This window comes from Parasteatoda tepidariorum, chromosome 5 (genome assembly GCF_043381705.1).
Source record: "Parasteatoda tepidariorum isolate YZ-2023 chromosome 5, CAS_Ptep_4.0, whole genome shotgun sequence".
In the NCBI taxonomy this organism is placed as follows: domain Eukaryota; kingdom Metazoa; phylum Arthropoda; class Arachnida; order Araneae; family Theridiidae; genus Parasteatoda; species Parasteatoda tepidariorum.
This window is the reverse complement of record NC_092208.1, coordinates 86,939,776-86,953,878: the sequence shown is the minus strand read 5'-3', so window position 1 is coordinate 86,953,878 and position 14,103 is coordinate 86,939,776. Positions and strand designations below refer to the sequence as shown.

At 28.2% G+C, this 14,103-nt stretch overlaps 1 protein-coding gene across 2 annotated transcripts in view; it reads left to right on the top strand.

The window, feature by feature from the left end:
* Positions 1–14,103, top strand: part of LOC107450469 (structural maintenance of chromosomes protein 3) — a 59,770-nt gene that overhangs the window by 18,809 nt on the left and 26,858 nt on the right. For both annotated transcript variants that reach the window (XM_043044453.2, XM_071180748.1), the window contains exons 9-15: positions 1,579–1,659; positions 2,245–2,531; positions 6,781–6,925; positions 7,924–7,992; positions 8,074–8,177; positions 10,743–10,842; positions 12,337–12,500. In XM_043044453.2, coding sequence (XP_042900387.1) covers positions 1,579–1,659; positions 2,245–2,531; positions 6,781–6,925; positions 7,924–7,992; positions 8,074–8,177; positions 10,743–10,842; positions 12,337–12,500 — 950 coding nt within the window. The remainder of the gene's footprint in view (positions 1–1,578; positions 1,660–2,244; positions 2,532–6,780; positions 6,926–7,923; positions 7,993–8,073; positions 8,178–10,742; positions 10,843–12,336; positions 12,501–14,103) is intronic.

The following is a 14,103-nucleotide window of genomic DNA, read 5'->3' as shown; positions in this document are numbered from 1 at the left end:
CTTTACTGTTATTTATTATCTTCAAATGCTGCTAATTATTTTTTGCTATTTCATGCCTTTGTTTTAAAATAAGTTATTAGTTCCAAGAAATCATTAATTTTTGCTTTGCTCACGAATTCTGTCTAAGCAGATGTGTTTCTGTATCTGAAATCCAGATCCCTCTCCAACTAATTGGTTATTTTCAGTTCAATTCAACTTCATTTTATTCTGCAGATTAATTATTTCATTTCTGATTACATGGTTTAATTTAGAATTTAGTATTGAGTCAAAAGTACTTACAACTGAAAATGCATGTTTGACTTTATATACTTAAATCTACTTTTATCTGTATGTTAATTGATTAATTTTAAGTGAAACTGATCACTTTTCTATTATTTCATGTCACAGTTTTAAAACTAGTTATTAGTTTCAATGACTTATAAATTTTTATATTTGTGTTCTGGTAAGTAAATATGCATGGCATTTTCAATTCAAATCCTATCTGTTCAAGTAACTGATCGTTTTGAATGCAATTTTTTTTTCAATCCTAACCTAACCTCATGGTTACTTATTATTCTCAAATGTAACTTGCAATTTTTTAAATTTTTCCCCTTTCATATTCTAATTAAGTATTAGTTAAAATTATTCATTTTTTTAAAAGAAAAAGTTCTAAAATGAGTAGAACTCATCTACTCATTTAACTGTCTTATTAGTTTATTTACCCATTCATTTATTTCTATATATATTCCCCAGTTAGATATAAATTTAATTTTCTTGCTGAAGGTATTATTTACCTAGCTTAATTCTTAAAAATAGCAATGAATTTGTATAGTCAAAAATATTATTAAAAAGAATGTACAAAGGAATATTTAATAGTGTTTACAGTTTTAGCATTTTTTACATCTATTTAAGACAATACTTTGAAACTTTATTGGATGTGATAATAAAGAAGAGATGCAATGTTTTTGTTTAAGAAAAAATGGGATACAGCAATGATAACAGAGACAAACAATTATTTTATACTTCTGGGGGTTTCTATATCTTTTGCTTTTTATTATCTAATCTTATTAATACCAAATCTAATTGAACTGTTTAATTTTATATATATTTAGCTAGGTTAAATAGTATTTAATCAGGAAGCAAAATTAGGTTAAAATTACTATTGTCAATAAAAAATAAAACTTAAAATATCAGTTTGTTACTAGGGCGAACATTAGTATCATTTTATGCTGTTTATTGTTATAAATTTACAAATTAGAAATAACATCTATTTTATTAAATGTTTTTATATTTTATATATATGTTTTTACTTTACTTTAATGTAGTACAATAATATTTACTCATAAAGAATAACTTTTGTTATTTTGCTTTAACACAAAATATTAAATCTATTTTAACCTATCTAAAACTATTTAAAATTAAACTGCTGAAAGTAAGGGAACAGGAAGCAAAATTTGGTACAAATTATTATTGTCAATAAAAAATGTTAAAACTTTAAATATTTCCTAGTTTGTTATTATGGCAAACACTAATATGATTTTATGATAATTTCCGTGTGATTTCACTTTAATAATTCCTAATTTTTCTTTTTTACTATAGCTTGATACTAGGAGAGAAACTAGCAGTTCAGTGACTGAAAAATTACGTGAAGGAGCACAACAAGCAGCAGATCAAATAAAAGTATTATAAATTATTTTTCTTTTAACTTATCTTTTTTCTGGTGAATGCATATTTCATATGGAATAGTAATACCTCTTAAGTGATCATTCCTCTTTTATATTTGTTTGCTTGTGTGGTCATTTTTTGCCCCATGCTTGCTAACTTTAGAATTTTAATGCAGAATGTTAGATTTTGCTAGTTCTCTTGATTTAATTCGAAACTCTCCTTGTTTTTGTATTTACTTAAAAAAATTCCCCTAAAGTTAGAAAACTCTTAAAAAAGTCCTTGTTGAGTTTAAAATTTTACAATTCATTTATTAAGAGCTTTCACTTTAGAAATCAATGAAAAAAATATTTATTTTGTGTTACAAATGAAATTTTTGATCTATTTTTCATTTACAAATTAATTGCATCAAAAATTTTTATTTCTATTATTATTCGTATTGTGGAATATAAGAAAAAAATATATTGAAAAAGAAAAAAAACTTCACACAATTTGTAATTGTATTGAAAAAATATCATGAACATGTAATATGAAGCTACAACTCTAGTTTATAGTTACTAGCAAATTGAGTGTTTTTTATAACTAAATAAATTGATTTTTCAGAAACTTAGTAAAGATTTAAGAGATGTGAAAAGCAAGCTGCAGTCATACCGGGAAGAAAAAGAAGCTCTCTCGCAGGAACAGTCTTCTTTATTCAAGGAAAAGACTCGATTGGAGCTGACCATTAAAGACCTGAGAGATGAAGTGGAAGGGGATGACAGTTCCCGTAAGAGAGCAGAGAAAGAGTTGGAAAGGCTCAAGGAGACAATATCTGTGAAATTAACCAATCTTGAAGAAATTCGCCCTCGCTATGAGGCCCAAAAGAAAAGGGAAGAAGAATGTACTCGAATGTCAGTATTTATTCCATCTATTCTTTTTGTGTACTAAAAAGTGCAAAAAGTGTTCAAGAAAACACTAGGGTTCTGTTAAAGGGGTTCAGGAAGTTGGGACTTTTTTTTTAAATACCAGTTATGAAATTTGAAATCTTTAATTATGTTATTTATCTAGTCAACAGTTCATAATTTTAAGTAATATTTTTTTGTTATTTTACTAAATTAAGTATCCCAGTGAAAAAAGAAATAGAAATTAAAAAATAAGTTTAATATATTGAATAAATTATGAAAAGGATATTTTCTTATTTTGTGCTATAATGGTTTTTTTTTTTGGTTTTTGTTTAAACCTCAAAAATTTTCTTTATTTAAAGTATTTAGTTAAAATTTGTATTACTTATTGAAATGGATGTTTTTTTTTTTAACGCATTTGTTGTATGAGCATTACAGTTTTTTTTCATTGTTGTTGTTAGAATTATATTTTTCACCCACTATTTATATAAATATATATCAAATAAATCAATTATTAATAAAAAGTAAAAAAAAAATAGCTGTTTTTTTATTTTTTTATGAATTTTAATAATTAAAATTATTTAATTTTCTGCAAATATATTGCTAATTTTTTTTGATGAAGAAAGTTTAGTGTTTAGAACATTAACCGTCATATAAAACAGTCATATTTGCCGCTAACATGACTAACCATGTGTCAACCTGCTGTGTAAGTGGCTTTTCACACAATTTAGTATTTAGGGGTGGTGCATCTCTAAAAACTGATTTAATTTTTTTATATGGTAAAGAAGAGTTATAAGAATTACCCAAATTCAGATAAAATTGACAGCTCAGTGGATGACCCCGGTGGTTGGAGCTAAAATGAACCTCACTTATATCATGACAACAGAAAACTATTTCGAAATTTTTTCTTGTAACTGAAAGATACTGGTATTATTTTTTTAAAAAATTATGCTACACCTTAAAAAGTGTTAGGAAACTGACAGAAAAAGTAATAGTAACTTCCTTTTTTTAAAATGTCAATAAAGTGCTATCTGCAATTGAATTGAATCTCTCTCTCTCTCGATATATATATATACAGTACAGAACCCGTTATCCGGAAATCAGAAAACCAAAAAACCGGAACGAAATTCGATAAATTTTCCCGCTATTTTAAATGTATGAATCTGTGAATGTAATGCTGCACTTGCTTTAGCATTCTTTGTGACACATATAAAGGCGCCTATTGGGAATAGATCATATTGTTTCTATATTCACAGTCAGATTTTTCATTTTTTTTAAAGAGGAATTAGATTAAAGATTTGAATTCTTAAGGTTTACCCTAGAACAGATTTCAAATGGGCTTAACTAAGTAGGAAGCAATCCATTTAATGTTGCATAGCCATCTTTGGGGATTGGGGAGCGTCTGCAAGCAGGGGTAATAGCCAGGGCCGGCTTATGCATGTCGCGGCCCCTAGGCAATGCTCGTCTAGGCCCCCCCCCTACCGTCTTCTAACTTCCTAATATATTTTTTCGCTAACACAACACTTTATTCATAATTAGGCTGTTTTTTACTACATAGGTATATTATCACATTATTCAATAAAAATATTGAATCAAACGAAAAGAATATAAGTAATTAATATATGCATTTAAAAAAAATCATACAATAAGCTTAAATATTAACTCTTCTAACTTTTTTTGTTACAAAATCGTTCAAGACATCCTGAAAGTTAACCTTTTCCAATACATCATTTTCAATTGCCATTATGGCCAATGAATTTAAACGGTTTTGAGACATAGTTGAACGAAGACAGTTTTTAATTAATTTCAATTTGGAAAAGTTTCGTTCACCAGTGGCGTTTGTAATCATTAGACTTCTATATATTTGCAAAGCTGTCATTACATTCGGGAAAGTTGATTGTGCCATGTTACCAATAATCAGTTTGTAAGACTCTTCGGCAGGCACAATTTTTTTTCCGGCGTCTTCTAATTGTAAGATGAAGTATTTATACTGCACCATTTCGTCTATAAACTCAGGCTCAATGTCCTCGAAATAATGTTCCTTAAACTTTGTGCAAGCCTGTCTAATTTCAGCGTCGGATTTTGTCGAGAAATCTGTTAGAAACCCAAACAGATCATTTATTTCCCGGTAAGCTTCTAGGCGCCGCGACAGTTCTGTACACAGCATGTCTAGTACTGGCAAATATGTATCAACTTTTAATTTCTCTTTTCCTCTGAGCACAACTTCTTTTGCAGGTCCGTCATCGTAATGCCTTTTCCTTTTTCGCACATGCTGATTCTCATCACTGTATTGAGTATCAGTTTTCTCATTTGCAGGTACCAGAACAGTAAGTGTGCATTCACAACATAGAATTTTGCGCGTTTTTCAAGCGTGTTGTGTTAAAAAAGCTGCTCTTGCTGTATAGTCATCTGATTAGTCGGCGTTAAAATTACCGCAATAAAATTGCTTGCTATTATATTACTACGTTATATATGAACTAACTACCATAATATTAATATCTAATTTGTAATGCGTTCAGAAATGTACTAAAATAGCGTCGATGTAATGTACAGAGCAAGGCAATCGTCATTGAAATTTCGAATTAAATTTTTACTGTTTAAGAAACATTGTCAATTTTTTTCTCTGTAGAACAGGGCCCCTAGGCAGTTGCCTACAGTGCCTAATGGATAAAACGGCCCTGGTAATAGCCCATTAGTTCATAAAAATTACATCAAAATTTTTCATTAATCCATATGTTAAAGAACTACATTTAAGCAGGAGAGACAATTTTACAAAATCCAGTTCTTTCTGAAGTAATCAGATAACATTACTTTTGCTTATAATAATTTTTGATTTTGACATTACTTTTCGATCCACTTTTCAAAATTTTTAATCTCTATTCTAAGTATATAACATATCACTGGTTACAAACGGCCATTTTTGGGAATAACATACAACGATCAGAAATGCACAAGCCTTATCGAAAATGAAATCAAGGAGCATATGAATATCACATATTTAAAGCTCAAATAAACCTTTTATATTATTTCATGAAAAGAGTGAATAAAATTTTCAAATAAGAAAAATATTTTTGATAAATTTATTGAATCCTTTAAAAAATCACAAAGTTAACATCAGTTAACAGTTATCGTCACATGCTTTATTTTAATTTAACAATTGTGCTCAGAAATGCAGTTTTTTTAAAAAAAAATAATTGTTTTTTGATTCCCATGTAAAGTTGCGTATCTAGAAGTGAATACGCATCAGTTGCGTATCTAGAAGTGAATATTATCACATTTTGTCCCAGTTTTTCCATGAAAACTCTTGACAGCTGTAACTGTAATTTGCTCATCAAAAAAAAAATTTTTTTTCTTTCCTTTTTTTCTTATCCTTCTTTCCTTAATCTGGATTCTTGCATCTTTTTTCTATGTCTGTTTCATTGTATTACTGAATTATAAATGAATAAATACATTAGTGTGCTTCATACCAATGATGTTCTTTTTTTTTATTAATTATTATGTGCGAGATGGCTATAGCTATCATTTGCCTGCATATCGCCAGAAATACAAGATTATATCTGCCATTAGCAGCAAGGTGTTTATGAATGAATGCTTAATACCTCTGATTTCAACACCAGGATGCAATTAACACTTCTGACTCTCAATTTTAAAAGTAACCAATATTTCACAATTTTTTTTGCATAAATAACACCTAGTCCCATCACTCTTTATTCATACGGAATTGAATATGCTTCATGTTTACTGAGGTGTAACATGAATAGAAAGAGTGGTTTGAATAATTTCCTACTGACCTCATACGGTTTTTGACTCATTCTCAAGGCAAAATATGTTTGTTTTGAAAATTTTAAAAAATACTTAAAACCTGTTTTTTTGGAGTGGTTTTCTTGAAATTAAAATATATTTAAATAAAAATTAGATTACTACATTGAAATTAAATGTTGAAATGGGCTTTAAAATAATATTTTGTCTTAGGAAAAGAAAGCTGGGCTTTGTGCACTGGTCACTATAATAGTTGAGTCATACTAAACAGCGTAGTCTTTATTTTACCAAAATTTTATTTTTTGGTACATATTGAGGAAATGAAAAGAGATAAAAATTAAGCTGGGATCATGTGTTGACTGTTATCATGTGTTGACTTACTCATTGAATGCGCACAAAGCAAACCATTTTTAAGTAAAAAATAAGGTATCACCTTACACTACGTGGGAATAATTATTTATTTTATGATACATAATTGCCTGAATAATTATCTTTTCAGACTCAGTTTAAAAGAACAGAAAAGGACGGAGCTGTATGCAAAGCAAGGGAGGGGAAGTCAGTTTACTTCCAAAGCTGAGCGTGACAAATGGATACAAAAAGAGTTGAAATCTCTGCAAAAGGCTATTAGGGATAAGAAAGAACAGGTGTGTTTATTTTACAGTACTATTAGGCTTTATTTAGTATGCATATTCTTTTATTATTTAAGTGCGCTCAATTATTCGAACAATTGATTGGTTTTGTTACTGTGTTTCTGCTTAAGATCGATCTCTAGTTAATAAGGGATCATGTTATGTTTCCTGGCTTGTAATCAGCGATGGTCAGTCTGCTAGAAACCACTTAAATTTCTCTTGGAGCTCCATAAAATAAATTATCAGTGTTTCACCTTAGTAACAATCAATGTAAAAGGGTGGTATGCTATTTTGGTTTTTAGACTTTTGGTTTCTTGTTTTGGTCTGTGTTTATTTCACAAAATAGCATATTTTATTATATTTGTGAATTCAACTTTTTTTCATATTATAGTTTAATATTTAAATTCACTTTATTGACTTTTAAAAAAAAAATCTAATAGATACGTAAATGGATCAGCAAAAATGTGTATGAGCTAGTAATATCTTTTAGTTATTGGTTCATTGGACCATTGGCTAACTTTTTTTAAATTTCACCCCCTGAATCTCTGGCATGTAGGTAAAGGAGCAAGGATGATTAGAACCCCACTTGTGTAGTAGACTCATTTACTTTTTGCTCACTGGAGTTGACACACCAAATGCTTTTTTTTTTCCCTTCATGGAAGTTTTACAAAAAGTGTACTACATGCCACAACCAACAGGATTCTGCCCCCTTGAGCCTGTGTTGAAAGGTCAACTTCTTTAAGTCCATACTTTTATGGATGTTTGAGCCAGATATTTTTAGTCATTTTGTTATAACTACAGAAGATACTAAGAAGTTGAATATGAAGAAAATTATAAGTCTCTGAGGGTTTTAAAATCAAAAAGAATGTTTGAAATTGACAAAATTTACTCACCAATAAGAATCAATTATCCATGTTAGCATAGTTTAAAAGACTTGTTTTTTTTATTTTTGAAAAAAACAACAACATTTATTTAAATTACCTGATTTTTTTAATTAAAATGTATTATTCCAGATTGACCGCTTGCAAGAAGACTTTGTAAAGGATACTGAAAAGCGAAAGATGCTGGAAATAAAAATTGAAGTAATTCTTGTTGACTGTCCTTAATTTTTGGCTAATTTAAAAATGTTTCTTGTTGCAACTTAATAATATTTCATCTACTAGGAACGTACAAAAGAGTTGGAAAACCACAGAGAAAGCATAGACACACAGAATAAAAATTTCTATGAGATGAAGAAAAAGAAAGACACACTTCAGAGTGAAAGGAAGTAAGTTTCTGCACCAAATATATTTATTGCTTATATATGTGGCTGGGTGGCGCAGTTGGTTTGTCGCTGGCCTTCTGAGCCCAAGTCTGCGGGTTCGATCCCCGGCCCAGACACCGGATTTTCGGGATGCAGAAAATCCTCAGCTGCCATGTCGTATGATTATGCGGCATGTAAAAGATCCCTGGAGTGCCTTATTGGCTCCTGGCATTTCCGGCAAAATTAAATTCCTAGTGCACTTTAGCATCCAAATAGAGTCTCAGTGCTGCCATCTAGTGTGGTAGAAACTAGACGTCCAAATTAACATGACCAACGGTATCTCACCCATTGTGGTGGTCCTGAAAGAGTGGATACCACCTCTGGAGAACGCACTAGGTCTGCTCATCGGCAAGACCGATTGTGCAGCTCATTGGAAATAAAAAATAAAAAAAAATATTTATTGCTCCTTTCTCTTAACAATTATCTAGGGCTGAGTTATTTTGACACTAGTTTTCTCTAGCTTTTAAGTTAGAGGGTGAAGTTTAATCCACCATTCTATTTTTCTTTGGAGATCCTCTCAGTGTTAGAAAGTATTTATAAGTGCTTATTAGCTTAATCGTTTAAGGTGGGGGGGACTGATTGCAGTTTTCCATACAATTACAGTTTAAAACTATCATAAAATTTTTACTTTTAACGTGTTTTCCTTGCTGGTTGTTGATTCGTACAAGTTAATTAAAAAAACATTAAGTTAATTGTGAAATGAATTTTCCCCAGTTTCATTAGGTAAAAGTTAATGTTTTGAAAAAAATCATTCTTTAACATTTAGTATCAAAATTTTCAAAAAAAATTTCTTCCTCTTGAGTTGGTAGAAACCTATTTCTTCTAGGGCAGATTTTTCCACAAATTTTACCATTTTGGAAAAAAACTTGTCATTCTTGTTAGAAGTTTTCTTCTGAAGATGAAATTCTTTTTATCAAAAAGTTTTTTTTTCTTCTCCTGGTTATCTGATTACTTTTATGCACCAGATCCAAAATAAATCTACTATGAGTGGAAATAAGTTTATATTCAGAAGGAGTCTGATGGAAATGCAACCCTTGTATGGGTATTAAGAAAGGACTATGAAAAAAAAAAACACATTTAAAGTGGTTTGGGATTTAAAATTATAGACTTGAATATAATTTTTTTCTTTGCATAATATTGTTTTTATATGCTTGACTAGACTGCAAAGGCACTCTATTAAAAATCGTGTCTTAAATTGAGAAATAAAATTTATGTAATATTTTATTTATGTCTTTACAAAGTCTTATAAGTAACTATTTTTAGTTTTGTAAGTAAAAGGGAAAACTTGTACAAAATAATACATTATAGCTAATAATATGCTAGTTTTATAACTGTTGTGATTTTGTAATAGTAATTCATGGCTGTTAGGTTGAGCTTTGTCTTTTCTTTTAGTTTTTCTTTCATTTTTCTTTTATGCTCAATATAAAAAGCATGCATTTTTTAAAATTATTTTTTGTATTCATTTAATATTAAGAAATATTAGTAATTTTATTTAGAAATATAGTAAAAATCTTTTGTTATAAGTCTTGAGTTTGGCAAGCAAATTATTAATGAAAGAAATGAAAGATTGGTTTAATTTTTAAAAGCTTAGAATAAATCTGTTATTACAGTAATAAATTGGATTTAATGAGAAATTTTTCCTAAATTTATTGGAAATTATTTTATTGCAGCTGTCAGAAAAACTTGTGATTGTAAAAATATCAATTCCTTCAAAAGGGCTTAAAAATGTATCTTTAGTTTAATTTGTTTATAAAAAAAAAATTATTTTAACTTAAGCAATAAAGAGAAACAATGTGAAGTTTTTTCCTATAATTTACCATGAAGCATGATGTTGTAAAGGTTACTTTGCAAATCATTGAATAAAATCTATAACTACTATTGTTCATGAGTCTGTATGCATGTTTCAGACCAAATGAAATGTTTCTTAATTTTAGGAATATTGATGAGGGTGAATTTCATTTAAGACCAAATGCATAGTTTTCCTTGAAATTGCAAGCTTTTCCAGTCATTATGAATGTTAATAATAATGTTGTACTTGTTTTGTGTCTAAAATTTGTAAATATTTAATCAAGCAATATTATTCAAATCAATGTAAATAAAAATTATATACACATCAATATAAACCACTGTAAAACTTTAATATTGCATTTCTATATATTATAAGTTTTATTTCATCCATCCCGGAGCTGTAGTAATTTGCCTCTGTCCCTATGTTATTCTTAGAAATTAGCTCAACTGTATTTGAAACATTACTTCATGACTGCATTGTTCTGGTTCATACAAATTTTCAAAATTACAGAACTATTCAGTGATCTTCATGTAAAAAAATATTTTCTCAAAATTGGCAATTATTATCATTTATTTATTTGTTAGTTTTTTTTTTAAAAAATTAACTAGTTTTGAAAATCCATGCTTTTATCCAAGTAAAAATTGAAAGCTTACTTAGTGGCTGAGATGCTTAAATTCTGGTATTGCTTAAAAAAACGTAACAAATATAAAATAAGCATCATGAATTGTTCTTCCTTTCAGTGAACTTTGGAGACAAGAGAATGCGATGCAACAAAATTTAGCCACTTTAAAAGAGGACCTTTCTAAAAAGGATCAAGGGTTGAGATCAATGACTGGAAAGGTGAGTTTCATCTAAAATATCAGATTTAATCAGGTAAAATATCAATTTGTGTAATTATCAGAGTTAGAATGTTGATGAATTGAAAACTTTTCAAAGATACCCTTGAAAGCAAAGCATTCTCACAGCAACTCATGAGGTTCAGGGTCATAAAGGTTAAGGCTCCACAATTTTATAATCAATGGTATGCAAGCCTTAAAAAATGGAGAAAAAACAAACCTCTAAAAACCCTTAAAGAAAACTACCTTAAAATAAAAAATATTTTCTTAATTTTGAAAAACTTGTTTTATACTGACTTTTTTTTAAGAAAAAAATTATAAATCATAACTTGCCTTATTAAATTTGTAAAAAATAAGGTAATAATTAAAAAATATAATTTACGAATCAAATCAAATGTAAATAAATACCCGATAAGTATAAATAGAAATTTAGTAATTAATTTCAAGAGCATCAGAAATCAGTGTATTATCTAATGCTTTTAGGTAATCTTCAAATTGAAAGATTGCCTTTTGTTCAAAAGTTAATTCTTATATCATGATAAACTCTGTTGATCAACACTTGCCATTGGTTGATTAAATGTAAAATTTCACTAATTTTAAAGAAAAAAAATGTTTTGCTAACTAAATGTTCTTAAAAGGAAAAATATTCCAAATATGCCCTATGAAAAAAGAAAAAATTCGAAAAAAGGAAAAGAAATTGCCTTTTACTATCAAAAATTTAATTATATTTTTACGCAGTTAAATTATCTAGCATGATATCAAAAATTCGAAATTACAGATTTTTATTTATTTTTTTTTGAAAATGTAATGGAACTTGTAAAATGTTTGAATGTGCTTTTGAAAAAAAAAAATTTTTTTTTCTGAAATTATGTAAAATTTCATGAACAAAAATATTGTTACAATTGTACTTACTAAAATGTCAGTACAATACTAATTAATTAATTTTTGTAAATTAATCAAGCTGAACACTTTACTTTTGAACAATATAATATATTTTCTCATACATTGAACATTGGAGGTAACTTTATATTTTTTCATCTCTCATGTTTACTCATGAAGAAACAAATAAATATTCTGATTTACTAAGAGACTAATTATTATTTTTAAGTATTCTTTGTATCCGTACATTCATCGAAACAAGTTTCATGAAGCATAATCACCAAATTTAAATTTAGGTTTTCAATATTTTCAATATTTTAGTTATTCAAAGCTAATAATAATAGTAGATTTCGCAAATATTCAACGAAGTTTAAAAAATATGTTGAATGAATCAAAAAATATCTCTAAATAGTAATTGGTCACTTAATAAAAAAAAGAGCTGGTATTCATATAATTATTTACAGATTTATATGGGAGATGGAAAATTAATCACCCATATAAAAGACTCTCAAGTAGAAGACTCCTGAAAACATTTAAGCTGATATGAACAGTGTATTAACTCTAATGGAATTATAAATCTCATTATTAACTCTAATAAATGGGAATTTATGTTATTTAGGCAACATTAAATGGAAGAGACAGTGTTAAAAAAGTTCTCCAAATATTTAGAGATAAAGGTGGAAGCTCTGAACAGATTGCCAATTCATATTATGGAATGTTAATTGAAAACTTTGATTGTGATAAAACCATCTACACTGCTGTTGAAGTGACATCTGGAAATAAGTAAGTAGTTCTTTTTTTTCTTCTTTTCAAAAATGTCAAAATTCTTGAGTTCAGGGTGGCTGCAGAACTCGAAAAATCAGGGAAATGTCTGGGAATTTCTTTAAAATGCTAAAAAAAGGTCACAGAAGATGAATTAATTTGAGGAGGTATCGTCTTTTTTTTCGAAATTATTGGTCTCATAGTAATTTTTTACTTGAAGAATATTGTTTATTTTCAACTTTAAATTACAATTTTTAAGTATTTGCAATATATTTTATGTATACAATTTAAGCATTTGAGTTTGAATAAAATTTATGCCGCTGGTTAAAAAAAATTGAAGAAATTTGATAATATTAGTCTAGAAAAGTTAGAATTTTTTTCTGAATGGTTGTTACCACCTTATAAATTATAACACAAAAATATTAAAAATTGATATTTTGATTAAATAAATATAAGTTTTCAATTCATGATAAAAAAAAACAACTTAGCATTAGATGTGTGATGTTTTTATTTGATGAGTTTTAATTGGATACCTTCAAGCAATCTTGGATATCAATCCTGATTGGTTGTGGAAGGGTTTTATTTATTGGTCCTAGCAACTGTTTTTTCCATTATAGTTCAAGTAAGCCTAGCTGATTAAATATGATTTAGCTATGCAATCTGGTAATCGATTATTGTGCCGTGTCATAGTTTTATTGCTAATAAAGTCTTTTAAATTAATGAAACATGCAATTAATATTTAGCAAAACAAAAGAAATGAGTTATGATCAAAGATCTTTTTAATACAAACCTTGAAAGCTGGGGCATTGCGTTTTATGAAATATTGTGTTGTATAGATCATTTTACTTATCTTAACACTTGTCAGCTAAATGAAGCAATACTTGTCTGGAACAGATTAATTTTAAAATGTTTTATATTAATTTTTAGATTCAAATACTGAAAAACACAAAACATACTCAGTATTTATAGTTTACAGAAAAAAAAAATTAAATTTGCGTGATTAGAACTAGCAACAAACATATTAATCAACTTCGGTTTGCTTAGCTTTTGAAGTAATAATTAAATGAAGTAGCAAATAATTAAACAAATAATGTTTATACTTCTTGCTTAGTTATAGAAATTTCATAACTGCAAATTTCATAGTTTACATCCACAAAGCTAGTGTGGCTTATGGAGAATTCTGGTTTATAGAATTGCATTATATAGATCTTCCACTGTATCAATTTTCTTTTATTAACGAAACGAAGCAGACAATAAAACAAGCCTAACAGCTGTAATGTTAACACTCTGTCTTGCTTATGAACAACCAGCTGGAGCTGAGGTTTAAGGCAGCTAGATTAAGTGTGTCAGCGGTCTTCTTCTTGAGTTGAGAATAGCCTATTGTCAATGTATATTTATGTGTCTGAATATATATATAAATATATATATTTCATGACATCAAAATTTGTGATATTTTCATATCTTAGCTTGCAATACTTCTGTCATAAGTGAATATGTTGGATCTATTAGTTACTTGCAAATTAAAATTAATTATTGTTAAAAATATGTAAAGATACTATACTGAAAATACACATACTTCTAATTTTAATAAAAAAACTTAACATGTACGAAGATCAATTTTTCC